At 39.1% G+C, this 27,514-nt stretch overlaps 1 protein-coding gene across 5 annotated transcripts in view; it reads left to right on the forward strand.

Moving 5' to 3' along the window:
- Positions 1–27,514, forward strand: part of TENM1 (teneurin transmembrane protein 1) — a 730,204-nt gene that overhangs the window by 269,426 nt on the left and 433,264 nt on the right. For 3 of the 5 annotated variants that reach the window (XM_090265126.1, XM_090265127.1, XM_090265128.1), the window contains exon 4: positions 18,958–19,198. In XM_090265126.1, coding sequence (XP_090121252.1) covers positions 18,958–19,198 — 241 coding nt within the window. Of the gene's footprint in view, positions 1–18,957; positions 19,199–27,514 lie in introns of those variants that run through there. The other 2 variants (XM_090265130.1, XM_090265129.1) reach the window with 2 other exon arrangements.

Genomic DNA, 27,514 nt, shown 5'->3' on the forward strand with positions numbered 1-27,514 from the left:
TGGTATGAGTGCATATTAGGAATATATACCTAATCCCAGACCAGCGTCCACAGCTCACAGTCCCAGCGCCAGAGAAAATAAAGCCTCATTGCTTCAAACTGTGCAAATCAGTGGGTATTGGTGCAGAGGAAGAAACTGTTGGTCTCTTGGCAGAGTCCGCATGTTTAAAGGGCCCCCACGGTCCTAGAACATCCACAGACCCACCCACTCTGGTAACGATGGCCAGGGAAACACCTAGAGAGGCACCAGTCCCATATGGAAGTGAGAAAAATGCCTGGAAAAAAAGGCAAGAGCTGAGCAAGCAGCATTGTTCCCTCTCAGACCCCTCCCCAACATACAGCGCCCTAATGTGGTGAAATGGGTCACCCATACTGATGAATACCTAAGGCTCCGCCCCTTACAACATAATAGGAGCAATGTCTCTACCTAAGACACAGAGGCAAACAAACACAGGAGCCTGTCAAGATGAGACAGAGAAGTATGGCCCAAAAGACGGAATGGATCAAGGTTCCAGTGGGAGAACTAAGTGATGAGGAAATAGCCAGCCTAACAGATGCAGAGTTCAAAACACTAGTGATAAAAATGCTCACAAGCTTGACAGATATGCTTGAGTACGGCAAACACATAAAGGAAGAAGTGAAGGCTATGCTAAATGAAATGAAGGAAAATCCACATAAAACCAATGATGAAGAGAAGGAAGCAGGGGTTCAAATCAGTGATTTGGAACATAAGGAAGAAAAAAATAGTCAACCACTACAGAATGAGAAAACAAGAATTTTTTAAAATGAGGAGAGGCTTAGGAATCTCTGGGACAACTTTAAATGTGCCAACATTCGAATTATAGGGATACCAGAAGGAGAGGAGAAAGAGCAAGAAATCAAAAGCTTAAGTGAAAAAATAAGGAAAACTCTCCAAATTTGGCAAAGGAATTAGACATACAAGTCCAGGAAGCACAGAGAGTCCCAAAGAAGCTACACCCAAAGAGGACCACACCAAGACACATCATAATTAAAATGCCAAAGTTTCAAGATAAAGAGAGAATCTTAAAAGCAGCAAGAGAAAAGCAGAGATTTACCTACAAAGGGCTGTCTTTAAAGCTATCAGCTGATTTCTCAAAAGAAACTTTGCAGGCAAGAAGAGACTGGCAAGAAGTATTCAATGTGATGAAAAGCAAGGCCCTACACCCAAGATTACTGTATCCAGTAAAGCTATCATTTAGAATGGAAGGGCAGATAAAGTGCTTCCCAGACAAGGTAAAGCTAAAAGAGTTCATCATCACCAAATTATTATTATATGAAATGTGAAAGGGACTTATTTAAAAAAAAGACCAAAACTATGAACACTAAAATGACAGCAAATTCACAACTATCAACAACTGAATCTAAAAAATAAAAACAAAATCCAACTAAGGAAACCAGAATAGGAACAGAATCATAGGTATGAGGATCATTTGGATGGTTATCAACTGGGAGGGGGAAGGTGGAGAAATGGGAAAATGGTGCAGGGATTAAGAAGCATAATTGGTTGGTACAAAGCAGACAGAGGAAGTTAAGAATAATATAGGAAAGTGTGAAGCCAAAGAATTTACATTCATGATCCATGGATATGAACTAAGGGGGCGTGGGATAGCTGGAGGGAAGGGGGATACTGAGCAGAGGGGAGCAAAGGGAAAAAATTTGGACTACTGTAACAACATAATCAATAAAATATACTTTAAAGTATATAGTCATTGGTGTATAACAAGTTACTAAATTTCATAAGATATAGAATAACCTTTAATTCATGTTTTAAAAATAGTTCTAATGTCCTGATGAATGGTAGACTTCAGATTTTGGCATATCCAGGAAGCATTACACTATGAATGTGTATAACATAGACAACCACTAGGGCTCTTCTATTGAGTGAAATATGTGCTGGTGCTATTTCTAGAGTTGCTCTTTGAATTATCCTAAGCCATGCTCATCATCATCCATTGTTGTAACTGTAACATGTATTTAGAAAAGGAAAATCCCTACGCATGATACATAGGTTAAGGAAATTTACTTTAATAATATTTATTTGAAACCAATTTGATACTCACTATAAGTAGAGACATCAGCATCAGAATGCCAGCTGTGTAAAAATAAGAATTATTTTGTAGCTATAAAATTTCATTAGTAAATATGTCTAGATTTTAATGTACAGGAAGAAAAATAGCATAAATGTATTGCTGAATTGTTTTTTTTAAAGCAAGCCCATTAAGTAACCTTCTGATATTTTGGGGATCAACTTGGGATAAAATGATATACCAGATAAGTTAAAGACTGTAAATAAGGGTCACACAAATTATATAGGTACTACTGAAATTAGGATATTTGCTACTGAGCAGTAAAAGGAAGCATTGAATGGTGTATACATGTGCTTACTTCAGTTTACAAATAAAGTCACCCATTACATAGATTTCATTATAAGGTGTTAAATAAGTAATTCAGTCACAGGATTCTATCTTCATTGGTTGCAATAAACATGAATGGCAGCTATCATAGAAGCACTGTTGGTGTAGTTAGCTTAGAATCCCAGGAGAGATGGCTAAGTGGCAGCAAACCAAGCCAGTCAGTGCTATAGTACCCAAGTCCCTGGACTAGGTCATTTACTTCTCTAAGCCCCATATTCTCCATCTCAAAAATGGGCATTGTATAATACTTTAAAATAATGCATTTTCTTCAAATAAGTGTATTTATCCTTCCAAAGACTTTTAAAATTCCACATTCTTAGCTGTAGCAACAATTTTTTTAAGTAGTCCAATTTTACAGCATATTAGTCATGTGAGTAAGAAGGTACATTTATGGAGAAATAGAAATGAAGCTGTTAATATACTGTATCTCCATAGTGAGTGTGTATAGAATAATGTGTTTTCATAGCACCAATTCAATTGATTAAAACTCTTTTGAGGCAGTTATTTTGTTTGTATTATAAAAAGCCCCTAATCTGCTGTGGTCTTCCTCTCCCCACCTAAAAAATTAACCATGTATTTTAATGATATGTCCACAGCCACAGTCTCCATGACAATTAGATATTGTGTAAATGAACTCAGAAGACTGAAAGGTCTTAACATCTGAGTAGCTATGCCTCTCCCCATTTGGGTTACTGTTCCTAGGACAGAAAAGGGATGTGTTTTTTTCTTGTTCCCTCACAGATACATATCTTGACAGGGAAGGGGAAAAGAACTTGCAGCAGCAGCAGCAGCAGCAGCAGCAGTAAATGGGACTATATGTTAGTTTTCACTGAATTCTGTGAAAGAAAACTGTTTTCTTTATCTGAATTTATGATAACAATTACAATAATAATTATACTGGTAACAAACATTAAACAAGTTTGTAACATCTACCAGGCACTATCCTAAGTACCTGGTATACAATCCTCTTCTGATGCCCTTGCTTTTTACACATACCATAGACCATCAATATGTAATGCTTTAATGAATGTAAGTAAATATACTATGTGGCAAGTCATGTTCCCCAAATTAGATTGATACATGGTTATGAAATTGATCGAATATCATTAGCGTATAATGCAGTTATTAGGCTTGGTGCCAATATGACAAAGTTCCTGTGTATTTATTTACCATGAAAGCTGTACTTGCAAAAGACCATACTTTTGAGTAGTAGGTGTAGTTTGTTCAGTCGTCGGCGGCGGCGGCGGCAGCCGTCCGTCTCGAGAGACGATGGTGTAGCTTCTTAAGAGTCTATCTGCACCGCCGAGAATGGCTGTGCAGTCCGACTCGGGAGTGACACGGTATCTGTCTCCTCCCGTGTTGAATCGACATCTTGCGATGACGCTGGAGTGTCCTCTCCAGTGAAGCTGAAGCTACAGAGCCTGGGCAGGGTGATATGGAGGGTCTGCTGTTGCCCATGCAGCAGACCCCCCCTCTCTTCGCAGCTGAGGGATCCAAGGGAAAGACGGAGTCAATACAGCTTGGCTTCAGGTGCGCCGCAGGAGTTGCCGGTGTTGACTACCAAGTCAAACCGCCTTAGGGACTCCGGCTCCGGATTTTCTGTCGGGGTTTACTCCCTTAGCCTTTCCCCTGAAGAGGTATGCCGCAAGGCAGCGGAGGTTTTTTGGAGTCAGAGTTTTCCTTCTCTGATGTGCCCTGACTGGAAGATCGAACCAGCGACACTTAGCTCGCAGGCCGACGCTCAATCCACTGAGCCAAACCAGCCAGGGCGAAGTTTGTTCAGTGGTGTTTTGGTATTTACTACTTCAAAATGTCTGAATATTCCTGAAACTTTACCCAGCTATCTACACGTTCTTCTCTCATGGGGTTTTATATACTTTGAGGGAATTCTTTGGGGGGGGGGGGCATTTTTATTTGCCTCTTGGCCCAGTGGATAAAGCATCCAATAATATTTGTGAAGGTCTCTGAGAGCTGCAGATGAAAGATGCTTCCTAAATGCAAAGCCCTAATGTTGTTTTCATGAAAATGATTTTTTCTTCCCATCCTTTGCTGTCATGTTTAAGTCCTGGGGTATTATTGCAAAAGGTACTTTAGAAATGCATGTATCCTCCAAATCATTTAGTATAGGGGAAAATGCAAGTGAACACATTCAGAGCACTTAAAAATGTGCACTAGAGTCTGTTATATAAAGTAAAAGCAACTGAAAGCATAATAAGAAAGCTAATCAATAAAGAGCATTTGGTGTGTCTTGAAGGAAGAGGAAAGAAGTCAACTGTTCTCTTATTGATTCGTGACTTCAATAATAGCTTCTTAGAACTGTTGGGAAGGAAATAAGAAACCTGTGAAAATTTTAAAATGTTTTTAACTATAGTGGAGAAGTTTAAGATAAATATCTTGAAATCAGATAAGTTTTTTCTTACGTTGCTTACTAGGTGGTGGTTGAATTTCATAGATTTTGGGACAGTTCAATAATTGATCATTCATTTAGTAATCTTATTTAGTGGTTACTCTGTGCCAGGCACTCTACTAAGTGTTTTGTACACATGACTTAATTAACTTCTAACAAAAACATTAAGAGATGTTTATTGCCATCTCTATTTTACAGAAAACAGGGGCTTGAAAACGTTTGATTGCTTAACATCAAACTGTGATTGAAGGCCAGATTGACCTGATCTTTGTCTCTAACTTAACCACTGTGTTATTTATAAATGTTACAACATACTTACTAATTTAAATATGTTATGTACAGATCGGGTCTCTAAATAAATAGATTAGTAGTAAAGAAAGCACTCTACTTGATTCACCTTTTTGAAAATAAACAAAACCAAGACACTCTCCTTTTTGTCTTCTACTTCTGAATACAAGCTTTAATTCCTTTTCTACTTTGGCTTCTCCATAATTTCTTTTGAGTGTTACAAGCAGTAATAACATATTAGTAAGATATGAGCCCTACCTCAAGGAAAATCATATTTCAGTAGCGGGTCACACTTGACCTCTTATCCTTGACTTACAACTAACTTTTTATGATTACTGCTAGAAAGCCCTATGGTAGACCCTGGCCAGACTTACCTATGGAAATCCCCTGAGTGTGAATAAATGGGTAACACCTAGGCCCTGTGTTGTGCATACAGATAAAGGGAAATTGCCTTAGTGCTGTCATTTCAAAATTTGAAGTTCAGGGAGCTGGATATAAAGCCTGCACATGACTTCCTGAATAACAGAATTGTGCTTTTCATATGCTTTTTTTAAATGCTAATGAGGCTGAGAGTACAGAAGACAACAGTCCTCTAGTATTATATCCTTTCACTTTGTTAGACCTCTCAATCTGTGCAGACTAACAAAATCAGCTGATCAAGGCTTGCCTTTGTGAAGTACAAGGCAGGCAACATGGAGCCATGTATACCTGCCTGTGTCCTAATTTTATTTATATTCTTTGCAATGCTTATTTGTAGTTGGCAAGTAAACCAAAGTATAAGCAAACTTGAATCAATTCCAGGCTGTCATCACAACTATCCATGAATCCAGATAACACTCTGCAGTTTGGTCTGGTGCAGACCCCACTATTAATATATAGGAAGGAGTCCATGCACTCATTCGCTGATTTCAAGCACTACAGGAGGCCTCTTTGCAATCTGCTTCACATAAGCAATGTGTGTTTAATCTTCTGTCCCTCTCAGTATCTCACCTATCATACATAAAATGTTTCCCCTGAGTACCATTCAGAAAAAGTTATTTAAATGACCTTAACTAAGAATTAACTTGATATTTTCTTCAAGGAAATAGTTATCAATCACTATCTCTGAAACATTTTCTTCATTTCTGGGATTACCATTTATATGTATTACTGGAATCTCATATATTCATAGTCTCCTCAACACATATTCTCATTTTTTATTCTCTTTATCTAAGCTGACTTTCTTTCCCTTGAGATGAGCTAAATTTTTAGTTTTCCTAAGGCATCCAAACATTAAATCTCAGTGGATGGAGATGAGGAGGAACCTGTCTGAATTCACCAGTTGTACAACCTACTCTAACATATTAGTAGATTCCACTAATTTACTTATCTTTATGGACATTTAACTTGATCTACTAGAAGACACATCTACGTCAATATATCAGTATATTTCCTAATTGAGCTGACTTCTCATGACTTCATTAGCCATCTTCCAGTTAATTAAGTCTCAAGTGCAATCTATACGTAATTTGAGGCCACATGTGAAAAGATATCATTACAAAAGAATTTGTCAGATAACTTTTTTGTATTCTGGGAGATGTTCATCTGGAATGTTGCATTTTGTTTGGGGAACCATAGAGATCTAGTTAAATTGGAGGGAGGCCAGGGAGATGAGCAGTAATGTAATTGAGGGAATGAATCAGATTTTGAAGGAAAAATAAAATGAGTTAAGTATGCATAGCTTAGCATAACCAAAGTTTACAAGACAGACTTAGTAATAGGTCTTAATGTTGGCACCTCTCCAAAAAAGAGCTCTATTTAAAATCTCACTAAAATAACGTTGTGAAACAGGAAAATGAAAATTTGTAATAATCAGGGAATTAATCAATGAACACTTCAGGCAGAAAACTTCAGATACAGCCTGGGCCCATGTAATGCCAAAACAGCTGGTAGGAATGTGAGGAATTCAATCGAATAAAATATTTGGCATCATAAAATATTCTCTCTCACACCATAGTCACTATAATTGTTTCTTTTATATAAAATTAACTTGATTGAATTCAAACATTATTTTTTAATTTATTCAAATTAATTAAATTTGCAAATAAACAATTATAAACTCATATTGAATAAAATTATGGGCTAAGCATGTGCAAGATATAAAGATGATTCAGACCTAGATCTTGATATAAGACAAGTAGATGCACAGCTTGAATGCAACAGAGATAACAAAACTTACCCTTTTCTTCATATGGGACCATCACTTGCCAGCTCTTCTTAGGAGACTCCCTCAGTAATCGAAAGGATATCAGGCAGAAAGGTTGATGCCTGCCAGTAGTGTTCTGCCATGACCCATCAAGATCACAATTCTCAATTTCTTTAGCCCCAACACATTTGAATAACATGTGCAAGTGTAAAATACTCCTGTGAGAATACCAAGATTTTTTCCCCCAACCCCCCCATTTTTATTTTTGGGAGGAATAACCACACTTTCATCATCCCTGTGGTACACATAGAATCATTTTACAGGCAGGTGGGTATGGAAACCAGCTATTAAAATTGTTTATAGGATCAGAATTGTACCCAATTCCTAGCTGTAACCCCACCCCTTTCTCTCCCATCCAGGAAAACACATCTAAATAAATGAAGCTCGGTACCAATGGCACTATTTGAGGTATCACTCTCATTTACCAGTTTTAAAATAATCTGTGAACTTTAGTCCCCTATTGTAGTAACAAGTGATCGCAAACATTGGTACATTTGGATCCCGTACCAGAGAACTTACAGAACTAGACCAATAGGCCAAAACATAGGTGACATTTAAGAATCATCTCGTTCTTGTTAATACTGTTGTGACAGTGTCATCTCTTTTCATTGTACCAAATGGGGGCTACCTACCTGTTCAATTCCCAAGTCCAGATGCTAGAGTTCCCCTCAACTTCTCCACTAGGTATCCAGGGATCCCCTTTGTTTCTAAAGTTATGCTGAGCTGTGACAAACTACAGAGTTTGGAGGAGCTTTCTCACCACATAGCTAGATAAGGATGGTTAGATTGTGGTATTAATAATCAATACTTTTTTCTTCAGTCTTTATTTGGAAATAAAAGTTTGGGATGGAGGGGCTAAAAACTGCCCCAGCCTTCCCTAGATCTCCATGCTATGTTTTTATGTCCTAGGATTTTATTGTCTTTTGCTTTTTGTTGTTGTTGTTGTTGTTACTCTTTAAAAAATTTATTTATTTATTTTTAGAGAAAGGGGGAGAGGGGAAGAAAGAGAGGGAGAGAAACACAAATGTGTGGTTACCTCTTGCATACTCCCAACTGGGGACACAACCCAGCATGCACCTCAACTGGAAATTGAATTGGCAACCCCCCTGTTCATAGGCTGGCACTCAATCCACCGAGCCACACCAGCCAGGGATGTTTGTTTGTTTGTTTGTTATTACTCTTAATATAGCTTGTCCTCATCGTTTGACATGGGATACTTTGAAAAATATTTTTCATAGAACTTTAGACACAGTCATAATATTTTGTTGATTTGTGCTTCAAACATTGAACTACATTTTCATAAATAACATTAGAATTATTTTCATCCATTGCCTTTTGAACAAATATAGAGTGACCATTTATAACAGTCTAATAAAAATGAAGCGCTGAAAATGAAAACTTGGTAAAATTTCAGAGTATTTATTATTAGCTAGTTTGTAAAATGACTCACTATCAATTAATTTATAACTCTCCATTACCTACTTGCAAATAAATAATGAATTTGAGGATTAAAAATAATTGAAATACCTACATACTACTTTAGTTTGAGTATAGCTAAATACGAACTTTTAAGGATCATTACATTTTTATATTTTCTTTTTGCTATACTTCACTGCCTAATAATAGAAGCCACAGCATCATTGTCAGCATAAGATAAAACAGGGCAATTATCTATTTCATATTTCATGATACATAATGGATAATGGAGTTTCCTTCAAAACCATAGTGAAAAGGGCTTTGGCCAACCACTAATTTTAATTGTTAATTAATACCACATATTAATATTTAGAATTTGACACTTATATTTTCAAATTGTGCAATAAAGTAGAGCTCTTTGCCATTCTGCTTATAAAAATGAATAGGTAGTAAATTTTTCTTTTTTTAACATTGCCAAACAACTCTGAAATGTAAGCAAAGACATGTCCATTCTGTATTTTCACAACCAAGAAAATTATGTAATTTGAACATTTAATAATTTGATTAATTAAGCAAAGCAGCCCTTACCAATGTGTCTCAGTGGGTTGGGCATCATCCTGTGAAGCGAAAGGTCATCAGTTCAATTCCTGGTGAAGTCACAGGTCTGGATTGCCAGCCAGGTCCCCCCCTTGGGACATGTGTGAGAGGCAAGTGATCAATGTTTCTCTCCCTCTCTGTCTCCATTCTTTCCCCTCTCTCTAAGAATAAATAAGTAAAATATTTTAAAAATAACTAAAATAATTTAAGCAAAAACAATATTTAGCCATAGTTTTTTTATTTTTCTCTTGGTTGTGAAGTCCTAGCTTGTCTGTCTTTATGTCAGAGAAGACTGAGTTAACAAAGCAACCATTTATTGGCAAGAATATTGACTATTATGCCTAAGATGGGCTAATTGTACTATGTAAAACCAATATAGTACACAGCGCAGGTGGATTCCCCTTGTAACAGAGACAGAGAGAAATTGTTTGGGGTAGTGGTGCCATGTGGATATTTAATTCAGTGTTATGCTTGTACAGCACACTGGAGAAAAATAAAAAGAGATTAATGAGACCTTGAAAAAAGAAGTTGAGTCTTTCTTGAGGTAGACCAGCACATCCTTTGAAGATAACTATCAGCTTATGGAGAGACTGAAGTGCAAATACGAGCTTCACTACAAACATGTCAAAAGAGTGTAGGTGCTTCAGTGCTGACCTTTATTTCTAGTGGTTGTAACAAAGATCAGCCTTACTGACAAAAATTAAAAGAGTATACTCTCTTACTTGCTGGCTTAGTGAGAGGGCCATTCAAAGCCCTCAAAGGGAGATACTTTACAACCACAAAGATGGTACACAGTATTACAAAGCTCAGGGGCCAGGCATAGTGTGCAGTTATCCACAACCAGATCGAAATCATGTAAGCTGGAAAACATTGTAGTTTACTGCTAGCCTTCCCCCAGAGCTTCTGTGGTTCTTCTGCAGCCGCCTGTTTTAATTGCACATTCTTCTCTCTGTTTCTCCCTCCTCTGCCTCTTTTCTGTTGTTGTTCATGTCTTGCTCATACACGTGCGCGCGCACACACACACACACACAAATATCTGTTAAACATGAGCTATTTAATAGACTTTATTTCTTTCTCAATACAATGGTTGACTTCACTCATGGATCTTCTTTTATTAAGGATATATTAATATTGGTATATTAATATTCAAGCAGTATTAGTTTGGCCATTTCCTGGCTGGTTTGGCTCAGTGGATTGAGCGTCGGCCTGCGAGTTAAGTGTCGCTGGTTCGATCTTCCAGTCAGGGCACATCAGAGAAGGAAAACTCTGATTCCAAAAAACCTCCGCTGCCTTGCGGCATACCTCTTCAGGGGAAAGGCTAAGGGAGTAAACCCCGACAGAAAATCCGGAGCCGGAGTCCCTAAGGCGGTTTGACTTGGTAGTCAACACCGGCAACTCCTGCGGCGCACCTGAAGCCAAGCTGTATTGACTCCGTCTTTCCCTTGGACCCTTCAGCTGTGAAGAGAGGGGGGGTCTGCTGCATGGGCAACAGCAGATCCTCCATATCACCCTGCCCAGGTTCTGTAGCTTCAGCTTCACTGGAGAGGACACTCCAGCGTCATCGCAAGATGTCGATTCAACACGGGAGGAGACAGATACCGTGTCACTCCCGAGTCGGACTGCGCAGCCATTCTCGGCGGTGCAGATAGACTCTTAAGAAGCTACACCATCGTCTCTCGAGACGGACGGTTGCCGCCGACGACGACGACGATTAGTTTGGCCAGAAAAGTGATAAGACATACTTGTTAACTCAATTTTCTTCTGAAAATCCATTTTCTTACACTCATATTAGTTGAGAAAAGAAATGTCCATAGCAAGATACACTTGAGACTAATTCAATGATCACTGAGTACTATCAAGCTAATGAATATTGGCCATAACATGCAAATTTATAAACTACCTCCTCATGAGTTGTGAAAGCTGCTTGTGACAAGAAAGTGCTTTAAAATAGTAATATGCATTTAGAATTCATAATAATAGTAATAATAAATGACTATGAATTTTTAAACCTTTTTTTTTTAGAGTAAAATCTATTAGTGTCAAAGGAACTTTAATAAGAGTATCTTTAAGGGTATTCTTTAAATTATGTATACTGCAAATGTCTATGTAATTCACCCTAAGCTATATATATATATATATATATATATATATATATATATATATATATATATATATATATATATTGTCTTCTACAGACTGCTTTATTTTTTTATTATTTTTTAATGTGTTTTATTGATTATAATATTACATTTGTCCCAATTTCCCTTCCCTCTGCTCCCCTCCACCTTGTGGTCCCCCTCCCTCCAGTTGTCCCCCCCTTTTAGACCATGTCCATTAGTTGTGCATATAGTTTTTCTCAACCTCTCTCTGTCTATTCCATTCCCTCCTACCATGATCCTTAATTCCTATATCGTCTCCCTCCCTCTCCCCGTTCCCCCTCCCTGTTGACCTCCCCCCAATATGTTCCCCATACCTATAGTTCTTTTTCCACTCTCATTGCCTGTTTAGTTCGCCTTTGTTTCAATTCCCTAGCTTCTGTTGTTTCTTGTGATGCAGTTTTCATTTTAGATTTCATAGTTTTGATCCTCCTTTTTCTAAACCAGTCCCTTTAACATCTCATATAACAGTGGTTTGGATCTAATGAACTCTTTCAGTTTTATTTTGTCCTGGAAACACTTTCTCTGCCCTTCTATTCTGAATGACAATTTCGCTGGATAGAGTATTCGTGGTTGTAGGTTTTGGATTTTCATTACTTTGAATATTTCTTGCCAGTCCCTTCTTGCCTGCAGGGTCTCCCTTGAGAAGTCAGCTGATAGTCTAATTGGGACCCCTTTGTACATGATTCTTTTCTTCTCTCTTGCTGCTTTTAAGATTCACTCTTTATCTTTAATTTTTGACATTTTGATTATAATGTGTCTTGGAGTGGTTCTCCCTGGGTCCAGTTTTTTTGGAATTCTCTGTGCTTCCTGGACCTGTAAGTCTATTTCCTTCCCCAAGTTTGGGAAGTTCTCCTTTATTATATTTTCACTTAATTTTTCAATTTCTAGTTCATCTTCTTCGCCCTCTGGCAAGCCAATGATTCTTATGTTGGGCCTTTTATAGCTGTCCCAGAGGTTTCTGATCCTCTCTTCATTGCTTCCCATTCCTTCTCTATATTCTGGTTTGTTGAAATGAACTCTGGATTTTTTTCCCTCACAATCTGTCTCGTATGTGGTTTTGTTCCTTTCATTATGAGTGTTTTTCGCTTCTTTCTCATCTTTTTCCAGATCTTTTGTTAATTCTGTAAGCCACCTGATAACAATGGCCCTGAACTGAGCCTCTGACAGGTTTCTTATTTGTTCATCTGTCAGATTCCTCATCTGTTGCCTGGTGAGCTGCGCCACCGGGATTTCTATAGTTGTCTGCCTCATTCTGACAGATGCGTTTTGTTTTCTTGGGCCGGCTATAGGGGGCAGTGCCTGTGTACTCTTCTCGACCCAGCGACCGGCGGCAATCCGCAACCTTTCTCGCTGCGCCGTGGTGCTTTGTCGTCACAACCCAGCGACAGGTGCCTGTCCGCAACCTATTTTGCAGCCCTGTGGCGCTTTCTTTGGGGGCGGGGGTCCAAGATGGATTCACACAGTTATTCCGCTAGGAGACCGGGATCCGTCCTCCCGCCCTCTGGGCCTCACTGTTCAAGGCGATGTGGTGGCTGCTTTCCCCAGCGTTGGGGTCGCGAGCTGCCAGGGTTCGACTGCAGCCGGGATTGTCCTCTCTGCCGCTGTTCCTGGTGCGACAGCAAACAGCACCGCCCCCTTTCTCTCGTCCTACCTGCCCAAAGAGCGCTGCTGGTTTATAACTTCATACGTTGGGCTTCCGTGTAGCTTTATTTTCTGGAATTTCTAGTTATCTTTTGTTTTGAAGTAGTTGTAATCCTCTTTAGTTGTAGAGGGAGACCGAGCGTGTCCGTCTAAGCCTCCATATTGGCCCGAAGTCCTAAACCTTTTTTAAAATCTATTTCCTGCCTGAAAAGAAGAACAGCTCAGAAAAGCAACCCAAGGAACCAAAGCTTATAATTGGCTTGAGAGACCTGTCATAAGTGCTTAGGGCAGAAACCCTTGGTGCCCTGACGTTCTTTGCTCATGTAGATGACCAAGGTCTTCATAAGCATTAATTAATGTTGCCTCATAAGAGTTCAGAAAGATGGTTAAATACTGATACAGGTCCATAGTCCCTTATCCAAAACCTTTAGGGTCCATTTGTTTCAGAATTTACAGTTTTTCAGATTTTACAAAGGTGATGTCGTGCATGTGACACCCAGTTTGGGATGCGGACCAGCACTTCTCAACAAAATACATCAATACTTCCACAGCTAACTCTATGAGAATTCAATAAATGAAATAAACACCATAAATACTCTCATATCAGTTCTGATCAAGTTTTCTCACCAAATGAATTAGGGAAAAAAATGGTTTTCAGTAATTTTTTGATTCCAGAGTTGCAGAGACCATATTGTTGATCTATCCCCTATTTGCCAATAGAGAAAGAAACACAGACTGAAGTCCAGAGGAGTGCAAGCATGTTTTCTGTCTCCCTGTGACCTTTTCATAGAGCTGTAGGAATATATGTGTCCCTTTTGGCAACATACACTGCATAGTAAATTTGGGGAAAAAATAATTTGGAGGGTTTTGTCATAGTGTCAGTGCAGGAATAATGATCAATTAAGAGCACGGATCTGGGGGAAACTAGGCATGTGCCTGGCCAAAGTTTTAAAGAAACAGTTATATATTTATTACTATTCTATTAATGAAATACCTTCCCTTTCAAAGGTGACTTTAGTTTTGGGAAAAGCCAGAAGTCGCAGGGCACCAAATCTGGGCTGTAGCGGGGCTGAGTCACCTGGGTGATTTGATGTTTCACAAAAAAACTGCACAAGACCTGAGGCACGAACCAGCGTGTTGTTGTGATGAAGCTGCCAATCACCAGTGGCCCATAGCTGTGGCCTTCTGAATCATCTGAATAGTTACTGCAGAGGAATGTTCAAGCTTAATGCAAAATTTGATGCAGATTTGTTGCTCTCCTCACTCAGTCATTTTGAATATGATGACCACAGAGTACACATGCTCATTCAATGGCATCTACCACCCCCACTGACTAGTACACTGAAGTCATCATTGTTCACACACGTGCATTTCAGTCCACTCTCCTTGGCTGCCAGGTTATATCGATGTCACGCAGACCATTCTTACTATGTTAACCATGGTTGGACTTTTCCCAAACAGACCTTGTACATACACCCGAAACATATGCCAGCTATCTTAGTTCACCATATGTGTCAGAAGCCTTACCTATCCATACCTGGTGTTAGAACTTTCTGATTCAGACACCACTCCTTCCACCACTTCACAGTAACTTATGAGTTCTGATACCCACTTTCACAAGCAAACTTTAGGTCATATGTTCCAACCCCATTTTCCCATAGGCCCTTAGCCCATGTGTGATTTTGCACAGTGCCATGAATTTTAGAAATGCAAACATCTCCTGATAGCTGAATTGACTATGTGTGCTAATGAAATGAAAGTGGCAAAGAACCCTGATTGACACCCTGATAGGTTCCCATACAGTGTTTCTGAAAGGTATTCTAATTTCTGGTAAAAAGTTTCTGTGACACATGATCCACAATAATGTTTATTTGAAAGAGAGAAAAAAGAAAAAGATGCACCTGACAATTTTCTTCTCCTGCTTACCTTTTGGAGACAAGGGCAATGTTGTTTCTGAGGGCTTACACTTTTATTAACAGCTCTGCCACACCTAAAATCCTTACATTTTTATACACAGTTTGGAGGAATATCTTCATCTCCACCAACTCCCCAGGAGAGATTTTCTTACCAAGTTATTTTAAGACCTCAAGCCAGAAGCTGGCTCATATCCAACTATATTATTTGAATTGGACCTTTCCTTAACTTAATTTACTTTCAGAAAGCTTTATAACTATGTCTGGGTATCCATATTTGCATAATCACCCCCCCTCCTTTACATCTCTCTCTCAGGCACAGAAAATGTTTGGTTGCCAAATACACTTGGAAGTGAATGCATGTGACTCTTAACCCTTAGAATTGGTGTTCTAGAGCTCCTGACACTAAACTCTAATGCATTTTTCATTAGTGTTTAATGTTGGGAAATCCCATTTCATGGAGCCCAAGGATTAAATTACTTCATTTGGGAGGGAACAAGTGCATTCTCCATCTTTTTCCTGAGGTGAGAAAAAGAATGAAGCTGAGATGATCTACATTTCATAAGGGCTTAAGGTCCAGATGTATGCCACTCAGTGCAACAGTCCAATATTGTGAAAGCTTTTAAAGACAATATTAATAAGTAGGGAAACATTTGCATATTTAAAATGTGGAAACAAAAATACACAGTAAAATAGATATGAATCAAGACACACATGACTGTACAAAGCAGTTTTATTTGCAGCAGAAATGGTATAATATCTTATAATAATACCATGATTGTACTTTTTGATGAAGTAGAATTAAAGTATATTTTACCAGTTTTTTCCTAATAATAAGTGAGTTGCAAAATTTTTGAGGAAATTCAGAAGTGGTAAATCCAAATGATAATGAGTGATTCTTTTAAGCAATCATAATGAATAGAATCTTTCTTTCTTTTGAAGAACTATACTGACAGAAATATTATTGATTAGAATAATAGATAGCATATATATTGTTTGGAGCTATTCTGAACCCAAGACCTAAAATTGATTTCTTCTTCCAACTCTGGATCTGCACCCTTTGCTTCCCTTCCCTGTGTCATTAAGTCCATGGATTTAGATGGCAAATCTGTAGAGTGTGTCACTGCTGCTCTTTTTATGTCTTGAAGGGACATGATCTTAAGCACCCTCTTCAGGGTATTATTGTTCTTTCCCATGGTGCTGGGAGAGATTTGATGCAAACCTCCAAGGGGAAAATACTGCCCTGAGAACTGTCAAATAGTTATCCAGTGGCTACATCAGAAAGAAAAATCCAAAGGAACATTGATATGGTACTCTATGTCCCATGGACCAATGAAACAAACACTTTTTTTTTTTATCGATAAAAGCTTTTAGGAGTCTTACTCTGTACCTTCATTGTGCTCAATGTTATGTAGCGTACAAGAAAAGTAGATGATCTTGCTCTAAGAAACAGGGAGTTTATTTTGGAAGATAAGACTAAAACATGAAATATCAATGGGATACTGTAATATTGCAAACTCTGAAGCCAAATTTATGATACGAATGGTAAGTGTCAAACTCAGAGAAGAGAGTCATTTATTTTCTAGGATATGTAATTGAAAGAATATTGGGCTGGGTATCGTCAGACATAGGCAGGCAAATTAATACATGTTGAATGACTGAACAAGTCACTTCACCTCTCTGAGCCTTGGGTTCTTTATCCATAAAATGGAGAACGGAGCACAGAGAGCTGAACTAGGTGACCCATAGGAACTGGTCATTTCCAGTCCTTCTTCTACTACATTCAGTAAAAAAATAGCCACTGGCATACTATGTTAAGCACATTTACATGAAGTTAACTTAATTGTTAGGGGTAAAAATTATTGTATCCATTTTACCAATAAGTGGTTGGAGTTCCAGAATGGCAGAGGCAGAACTCAAATCCAGGCTTGTCATATCCCAAAATTCTGTGTTCTCTTCACTCTGCTGTGTTGAAGAGCATTGCATCGCAGTGCCCCTTTCCCTACATTTAAAGAGATATGACCTAAGAAGTAAGCACACATAAACAAATGACTGAAAATCAAGGTGGTATGTCATAAGTGAAAAATCCAGAAAATGTGGAGGATTCTGTGTCTCTAAATCCTAAGGAGGTGAAAGGAGAACTCATTGCAGAGCTCTGCAATACAGTGAATAGAGCACTGGCCAGAGAGTCAGGAGATGTGAGTTCTAATCTAGACCATACCACTCACTTACCAAGTGTTTGTGGACAAGCAGTTCTCTGGGCATCAATGATTTCATCTGCAAAGTGAGAGATCTCCAAGGTCCTTTTGATTCCAACATTCAATGCTTCCTGAGTCCCAAGGATGGACAGCATACTACTGGTTATGGTTATGAGTATGAGACCAGAGGTTTAAAAAAATTAACGAGATGTTAAATACTTGTGATGATTTTTTTAGTGGATATGGAATTTGGGCTGGGCCTGGAATAATGGAAATGATTTAGAAAATTCATGAAGCATTTTTAGTTCCTTTTAAATATACAAGGGTAGCTAACTATCTAGAGAAATTCTTTGTATAAAATAAATGATCTCCACTCCCTTCCCTATCTCTTTTGTACAATTCTGTTTCTCATATACCAAGTTTCTTTAAAAGGAGAGCCACCTATACTAGAGAACAATCAAGAATTTGTCATGCTCTTGGGGCACTAGTATCATTTTTAAATATGAAAACCATACCAGTGCATTCAAAATTCAAGTTTAAAATGGAAGAACTGAAAGAAGTGATTTTTTTTCTGTGATCAGCAACTGCAAAGTATGTCTCTTCACAAACCACCTGAGCCCCTTGCTAGGCATCAAAAGCCTCTGGCATTTTTCTGCTTTTCAACTCTGTCATTTGAGAGGTGGGGCAAAGCCATGCAGTCTGCAGAGTTTATCCAGAATGTGCTGGTGTGACAAGAAATCACTTGGCATCTATTATGTTTCTCCTATGGAAGAGAGGTACCTATCAGCTACAATAGTGATTTTTTTTTCAAAGGGATTTAATTAGGGGTATTTCTAATGGGCCAAATTCTAACTCACTCACTGTCTTCACTTGGGCCTGCCAGGACAACAGTGGCAAAATACCAAACAACAGCAACAACGGAAGTCTGAGGACCACTGTCCCAGGACTCCCGTCTGCAAAAGGCAGGAAAAAATGGTGTTCCTGCTGCCTACACTGCTGCTAAGATGGCAGAGCTCCTAGAAAGGTGTGGTAGGGGCACTCGGGGTGCAGATTGTGCTTTAAGTGACCATGGAAATATATCTAATAACCTGTACAAACTCCTTTTTGCCTGTTTTTACAAGTAGCACTCTGACTAGGGGGTTGGCAAAAGAGATTAGCTTGTGAGCTGCTTTTTCTGAAGTATGGATTTGCCCCTGCATATAGGCAGGCTAGCATCCTTTTTTGAAGTAAGCCAGAAGGTGGCCTTATAGTTTTATTGGGAGTGTTGAATAGTTTTCCTTGCAATAAATTTGTGTCTTTCAGTGGTAATTTCCAAAGTGAGATTTTTGCAACTGATGGAAATCGGCTCCCTTCTGTTCTGTAACTCTGTGTCTCAAAGATGATTCATTTGTTCAGTAGCAGAAACTATGACAAATTGTGTGAAGCGGTCTCACTTACTTTTTAGCGGCAATAACCCTGCAAAATTTACATGTAAATGCAACTGTGAGTGTTTTACATTTCATGAGCATGTGGGCACCTGGTTTTGAAAGTCAAGTGACATTTTTACCCCACACCTCACAGGTTATATTATTCTGAAATCTGAAGTCTGACAAGCTGTATTTTCCTGGCTGCCAAGTGGGAAAGTAAGTCTCTATTTTGTGTTTTTCTTCTCTTCTTTAGACATGCAGAGCAGCCCACAAAACCAGTTCACCTTCAGACCCCTGCCACCGCCACCGCCACCTCCTCATGCCTGCACCTGTGCCAGGAAGCCACCTCCAGCAGCAGACTCTCTTCAGAGGAGATCAATGACTACCCGCAGCCAGCCCAGCCCGGCTGCTCCTGCTCCTCCAACCAGTACACAGGATTCAGTTCATCTGCATAACAGCTGGGTCTTGAATAGCAACATACCATTGGAGACCAGGTACCTAAATTATTACCGATCCCACTAAACTTAGGGATTAGCAGAGGATGATTCCACTGAGTGCAGAAACTCATTTCATGATAGACATCTGCAGAGACACACAAAGGAACACGGAGATGCAGATCCCTCCACCAGCACAGATGTGCACACAGGCACACACGTCTAGATCCAGGCATACCAGCAGACAGACCAAAGCATCGAGACACGTGAAAAGATGAAAGCACAGATGCATAAACAGCCCACAGGCAGACATCCACAAAAACATAGGAAAGAAAGCCTTTATCTAAACTATCATTGCTTTCTCACACTGCTGAAATGCAATTGTCCCTTGTTTTAAGAAGCTGCAACATTACAGAAAAATCCAAATACAATTGGAGGAACAGTAATAGTTGGCATTTTATTTATTATGGGATTCTTTGAAAAAGTAAGTTGCCTTGAAACATTTTTTAAAAATATTTGCTCATGAATTGGAAGTGCATGTGTAATTTTAAAAACTTGATTCTGCCTTTAGGGTGAAGTATGGTCTTCTGAACAAAGTTTGCCTCTATTTTTCTGTCACTGCATGTATTTACATTTCCATATTTGCTCCTCAAATCTTTGTCATGTGATTAAAATTCTCCTCCTCCACAGCTCTAGGTTCCTTGATCATAATAAATTTTTAGCACTAGATGAAATTAACTGAGAAATTGTTCATCATTTCTAGCCACTATCTTAAATAGAAAATTATGACTTTCTATTAACATAGAAAAACATTACCTAATTTAACATAGTATTCTGTTACCTTATAAATTCAAGGACTTCCTCTTGTCTTCTGTATGCCTTGTTTAGGTCTACCACCAAAACTTTTTCTAAACACATTCATATATAAACAATGAGTATAATATATCACTTAATAAGCAATGTCTGGTGTCAATTCTGATCAATTTCTGTCCCAATAGCTGGAAATTGGAATGGAAAGGAGAGGAATAATAAACCTCCATTATAAGGCTGGTTATTTTTTCCCTAAGCAGAAATGCCAGGCATGGCATCACAGGATATGTCACTACCAACAAAGTGAAAGCACTTTGGCCCAAATCCAGGAAACTCTGTGTTATTCATCATTACTAGATTACATAGTTTTATAAAGTAATATTGCTGCTATCTCCCAAGAGAAAATATAGCAGTCAGCACCTGTAAGATGACCCAATAGTGCTAGTGTATTCTTCTTTTTTTATTTTTTAATTGAAGGCAGGGTGGCGAATGAAGTGAACAAAGCAGAGACTAATGTACAGTATATCTTGAAGGAACTTTCACTAACAGTGGTGGTTTACTTATTCTTCTTTTAATTTCTTTGCAGGACTTAGTGATAGAGAGCTGAGCAAACTCTGGGGCAATCTGGCTAACTAGAAATCCTGACAAGCAAACATACTCCTTTCCTATAAGAAGCCGAATAACAGGAAATCTGAAAGGAGGGTGGGCAGTGGGCTGATTCAAATGGAGAGAGAAAGCTATTCTTATTTGAAATGTACATCTAGGCATGTTTGTACAAATTGCACCCACGGACCTTCTGTGTCTGTGCAAGGAATGTATTAATTGTTCTCAGTTTCATAAGATGCAGAAAAGAACATAAGTTTTCATGTGAGACTGAGCAAGAGTACCTTTTTAGTATATTTGAAAATACACTCAGCATCACAAAGATGAATTTTTAAAAGATTTTATTTATTTATTTTTAGAAAGAGAGGGAGAGAAACATCTATGTGAAAGGGAAACATCAATTGGTTGCCTCTCATATGCACCCCGACTGGGGACTGAACCCACAACCCAGGCATGTGCCCTGACTGGAAATAGAACAAGTGACCTTTTGTTTTGTGGGACAATGCCCAACCAACTGAGCCACACTGGTCAGGGCCACGAAGATGAATTAAAGAAAAAAACCCTAGAAAACCTATCAGCCTGATCAACTAGGATTTTCCAAATAGATCCTTTAAAATGTTTTCACATGTACTCTATCAAAGGTAACTGTGGGTGTCCTGTCATTACTCGTGAACTATGTAACATAACTTCTCTGAGCCTCAGCTGCCTCATCTGTTAAAAATGAATATCAAAATGCCTGTCTCAAGAGGTTGTCTGGAAATCAAGCTAGTGCAGCAGAAAGTCCCTTATACATTGTAAAGCATTTACAATGCAAAAGAAATATCACTTCTATAAGTGGTCACCTGTCTCTGCTTAAATATCTCCAAAATAGGGAAGTGACTCATTCCTAAAACATTTTGTAATATCAAATGGCTACTGGAACATTCTTATTAAACCGGAATCTCTCACCTCTTTTTTTAAACTTTATTTTTATTGTTGATGCTCTTACAGGTGTCCTCATTTTCCCTGCCTTCGCCCATCTCCACCCAGCCCCACCGCCGCCATCAGCACACTGTCATCTGTGTCCATGGGTGATGCATGTACATTCTTTCACTACTCCCTTCACCTTCTTTCATCCATTCCCCCGCCCCCTCCCCTCTGACAGCTGTCAGTCTTTTCCATGAGACCATGCCTCTGGCCATTTCTCCCAGATTTAGTTCTAGGGTCTCACAGAATAAATAAAATACTTCTCACACCTGAAAACCCTTCACTATTTCTGGTTCTTCTCCTCTTTGAGTTAAATGTTTCCCTGGTTCCTTCAGATGTTCCTCACACCCTGGCCTCTACACTCCAATTGCACACTCCAGTTTGTCCACAGTATTTCTGAAGTGTCATGGCCAAGGCTGAATGTAGATGTGAGTTCTTATTAGGCTAAGCAAACGCTGGGGCAGTCTGTTTGGTTACAAGGAACAGAGGTCATTCAGGTTGCCTGGAGTGACTGCAAACATCTTTTTAAGTGTATGAGCAGTTTGTGGGAACCCAAGAAATTTTGGTCAACTCCCAGTGGCAGGTAAGGCCTACAGATATCCAGCACTAATATGACTCGGCAATGGTCTTCATTTTTGCCCCTCTCTGTGTCTTTCATTGTCCAGTAGTGTATCATCAGCTTAATATTGCTTTTGTCTACCACATGCGTTCTACTTTGTCATAACAGTGTCTGGTTTCCTCTGTACCACATGACTCCCAGTGTCCCTTCTGGCACCTCTTGTTGCATCCTTTCAGCAGCATGTTTCATTAGTAATTGCCTAATTATCTTCCTAACGCTAGGTTTCGTGGGGATAGAGAATTATTTTCCTTTTATTGGTTCTTGGCTGAAACCACCATATAGTGAAAGATTAACAAGGGATAACAAACAAAAGTTTAATAATATGTATACCTTCAATATACACAGGTGAGACCCAGGGAAATTGAATAACTTGCTGAAATGGCCTAAGCGATCCCCTTCAATATCATCTTTAGATAATCATGAAAGAAAGATGTTAGGAGGGGGGAGCCACTCATGGGAGATTATCAGGAAAAGCATAGGGAACAAGAGTAGCATTGTTACGCCTTCCCCATAAGCATTTCTAGAGATTCAGTCATCCTCCTCTTCCTGGTATGGAGAGGGAGACCGCCTTACAAAGGGAGATTTCCCTTATACATGTAAATATCTCTTACGAAAGGGTAACATCCACTTGGTTTTCAAAGGTTCTCTTGTGTTTGCTGTTTTTTAAAAATAAACAGCCTAAAATAATAAATATGCCAGAGGCATACTTTTGGGTGTCAAATTCTGCTCCCCTTCCATTCAAAAACCTAGGAGATGGGATTCAATGAGCCCAATTCATCTCTTTTGTACCAGGCTGCATTTAAGTTTCTTGGAAAGCCCTATCAGTTAGTTCTTTCCTCAGTCAGCTAGGGCTAAAAGGGAGAAAGGTCCTGTGATTAATAAAAGCACAAGCATAGTCATCTCTGGCCGCCCCTTGAGCAAGGGCTGGGAGCAGATCTGAAGTGCCTTCAATGGAACTCTTCTCAGACAATCACCGTGATAGGCTCAGTTGGGAATGGGCAACAACCAGGTGTGTCCCTTGATCTAACTACATATTTCTGTTAATGCTGTCCACTTCAGTAATGCTGTCCACTTCAGGGTTTCTTGGTGGCCAAATACGTTACTGATATACATCAAGAACACTTGTTAACTAAACTTCTTAAACTTTGTAACAAGTTCTGCGATGAAGGCCATGCTTTATTTAATCCATACTGATATAATTGGAACTATTTCAAATTGTGTGTTTGAGCTGAGGGCAAAGTGCAGGTGGACATATGTTTAGAGGGTGGATTTTCCTTTGTTTGGTTTCACCCTGTTAGTCTGTGAGATGTAGCTGCATTCTAATTCTGCCATATAAAGTGTTTGCATAGTATTGCTCTCATAATTGTGTCACCTGTAGGTTTGTTAAGTATGCTTCCTTCATTTTTACGTAAGTCATTAATAAAAATGATACATACAACATGATCAAGGGAAGAGCCCTGTAGCGTGCCACCGGAACCTCCCTGCAGGCTGACGTACTTCCATCAGACAGCACTCTTTCATTCACATACAACCCACACTTCTCTGTTTTGTTCATGAGTAACCATGTCAAATGCCTTGCTGATATCCAGATACAGACTACAGATGTTTTTACTGATCTGCCAATCCAATCACCATGTCAAAAATAGAAATGAAATGAGATTTGTCTTACATGACTTGTTCTTAGAGAGTTTATGCTGCCTTCTCATGGGTACTACTTTTTTCTAAGTGCTTATAAATCATCCTTTTAATAGCCTATTCTAGAATTTTGCACTCAGTCAACATGATGTTTCTTGGTCTAGTCTCAGGAGCCCATGGGTTTTCCGTCCCTTTTGAAAACCAAAGTCAATATTTGCTGTCTCCTTTCTTCTCACACATTTCACTATAGCACAGTCTTGAAACTTGAGCTATTATGACTAGGTAATCCAATCAGCAAGACCTCTCACCACTCTGAGACATAATTTTAATTCATTTAGAACAGTTGAGTGCTTTCTTATGAGCACTTTGCCTAGCTTAGTCTTCAATTTACATATATTGATCATTATTTTAACCCTTTTAAGTTGATGGTGATTCTTTTTCACACACACACAAAAACTAGTCCTTGAGAAAGCCTCCCTGATCTCCAGTAACATTGTATGAATTGCACATCTGTGCTATCCTTGCTCTTCTTGCTCAAAACATACTTTCATCAAAACAAACCAAAAATTCTTCAGTCATCTTTAGCAGTTTTTTGGAAGCTTCAGGTTCATCTGGGGTATGAGCCTTCTTGGCATTATTTTCATCACACCCTCTTATATTTATCCTTTCTTTTCATCCCTTTGTTTTGGTACATGTTCTGTTTTTAAGTTTTTTTAATGACAGTTTACATTCAATATTATTTTGTATTAGTTTCAGGTGTAACCGTATACTTTACAAAGTGTTCTCTCAATATTTCCACGTCCACCTGGCCCCATACAGTTATTACAATGTTGTTGCCTGTCTTCCCTGTGCTGCAATTTTCATCCCTGTGACTGTTCTGTAACTACCAGTCTGTATTCCTCAGTCCCTTCTCCTTTTTCACCTATTCTTCCAACCCTCTCCCCTCTGGCAACCATCAGTCTGTTCTCTGTATCTACCAGTCTGTTTCAATTTTGTTTGTTTATTTTTGCTCTTTAGATTCTACATATAAGTGAATTTGTCTTTCTCTGACTGATCTGTTTCACTGAGCATGATACCCTCTAGGTCCGTCCATGTTTTCACAGATGGTAAGGTTTCATTCTTTTTGATGGCCAAGTAATTCATTGTATATATGTTTGCTACATGTTCCTTAGAAACCTAAATTGAATGGTGAGCACCCAGTACAGGCACACAGGTTTCAGTAGGTAACAAAACTTCCCAACTTTTAATTCATGTCCTTTTTTAAAGTGTCTCAGGACATGTGATTGTACCTACTTCATGTTAGAGAACTATTTTCCTAAAGTCTAGGATTTTTGCTTTATAATGTACTTAGGGACTCTAAGCTAAAATGGTTGTTTTATCTAAAGGCATCTATGGCCTTCAACTCACCACTTCTTCTTTTAAGTCAGTGAGAGAAGCATGTCTCCTTAGCATTTTCTCTACCTTCTGGGAGGTAGAGTCATCAACCGGGGAAGTTGGAGACTTGTCATATATTTGCCTTTGTTTAAATGATATGTCTAGCAGATGTCTGTGGCATTGAAAGTACTCATGTTCACTACACTATTCTTAGGACAATTTTTGCGGTCTGTGTTAGAAATGAGCATCCATTTCCTCCATCTGGCCAAAAGGCTTATTGTAGACTTCCTGATCCACCATCTATTAGCTGTTTGACCTTGAGCATCTTAATTGACATTGCCATGCCTCAGTTTTCTCTTCTTTAATGTAAGGCTGATAGTAACACCTACTCATAATGCTTTTGTGAGGAGTAAATTAGTTAATGGTTGCAGTGTATTTAGACCAGCCAGGCACACAGTAAGCACATGATAAATGTTAGAATGATAATAGCAATAATAATATACAAGAAACAACCATACTTTTTGTCTCTTTCTATCTTCATCTAATTAAAGATGTTTCTACTCTTATGTTCATGATTCCCCCCAAGTAAAAACATACATCATATCACTTCCTCTCTTAGTGTGCTTTTAAAGAATATAAACTTTCACCAATATATTAGCTTGTTTTGGCTATTATAACCAAAATACCATAGACAAGATGGCTTAAACAACAGACACTTATTTCTTGCAGTGCTGGAGGCTGAGAAGTACAAGATTAAGGTGCTGGCAAATTTGGCGTCTGGTGAGAACTGCTTCCTAATTCATAAACTGCTCTCTTCTCCCTGTGTCCTAATATGCTGGAATGGGTAAGGAAGCCCTTAGGAGTCTCCTTTAAAGGGCACTAATTGCAATTATGAAGGCTCCACAGTCATGACCTAATCTCCCAAAGGTTGCACTGCAAACACTATCACTCTGGGGATTAGATTTCAACTAATGAAGGCAGGGAGGGGTAGATGCAAATATTCCATTTATAACAACCAGCAAATTCCAATTATTCGAACCTTTCCCTCTGCTAGGTTTTGATGACCTCTATCTCTGAGGCTTTGCAAGATTACTCTGTGATAAATCTCTGGAACAGCTTTTGGATTCTTACCTGTCATTCATAGAAACAATGCCCTGACTACTTTGTACATTCAGGTATATGTCCTGCCCTGAGCCCTTCCTTACTCAGAGTGAGCCTTTCTGGTTCCTCTTCCAAGACTTCTGTTGACATTTCCAATATCTGAATTATCTTTTTTAGGGTGCGATGAGGGGAATAACTTTCACAATCTGTGAAGACAGGAACATTGCCAAAGATGGAGATGGCCAGATGGGGTGATGTGTTGAGCATACATGCTTAAGTAGCCTTAGACTAAGATACTTATATGGTTGTGAACTTGGACACATTACTTAACTTCTATGGGCCTCAGTTTCCCCATCTGTTATGTGAAGAAAATGACAGACCCTAACTTGTGGGGTTGTTTCAATAACTTAATGAGAAAATATATGTAAAATGTCTTCTCAGAACTGGGTATGTAGAAAATGTGCAATGAATTTTATTACTTTCAATATAATAAAATAATAGTTTCGCTAGTTTCGCTAGCGAAACTATATGCAAATGTATTTGTGTATTTATCTAGGAAGTGTCTATGATCCTCCTCAACTGTTTAGAGGAAGGGAAGCTAAGACACATGACTAGTGTTCAAACTCACCCTGAATTTCAGTCAGACAATACAAAAAGAGCCCTGACACCTGAATCAGGAGACCTGGGTTCTGGGGGCACCCACTTTGGCTTCTTAAGCAAGTCATTTATCCTCCTGAATTCCCCCTCAAGGAGATAAGATTAGACTAGATGAGCTTTTAGCTCTCTGCTAATCTAATAATTCAGAGAAGGAAAACTCTGACTCCAAAAAACCTCCGCTGCCTTGCGGCATACCTCTTCAGGGGAAAGGCTAAGGGAGTAAACCCCAACAGAAAATCCGGAGCCGGAGTCCCTAAGGCGGTTTGACGTTGTAGTCAACACCGGCAACTCCTGCGGCACACCTGAAGCCAAGCTGTATTGACTCTGTCTTTCCCTTGGACCCTTCAGCTGCGAAGAGAGGGGGGGTCTGCTGCATGGGCAACAGCAGACCCTCCATATCACCCTGCCCAGGCTCTGTAGCTTCAGCTTCACTGGAGAGGACACTCCAGCGTCATCGCAAGATGTCGATTCAACACGGGAGGAGACAGATACCATGTCACTCCCGAGTTGGCCTGCACAGCCATTCTCGGCAGTGCAGATAGACTCTTAGGAAGCTACACCATCGTCTCTCGAGACGGACGGCTGCCGACGAATAAAATAATAATTTTTTT

This window comes from Furipterus horrens, unplaced genomic scaffold (assembly GCF_987537825.1).
Source record: "Furipterus horrens unplaced genomic scaffold, mFurHor1.1.pri manual_scaffold_17, whole genome shotgun sequence".
Taxonomy (NCBI): domain Eukaryota; kingdom Metazoa; phylum Chordata; class Mammalia; order Chiroptera; family Furipteridae; genus Furipterus; species Furipterus horrens.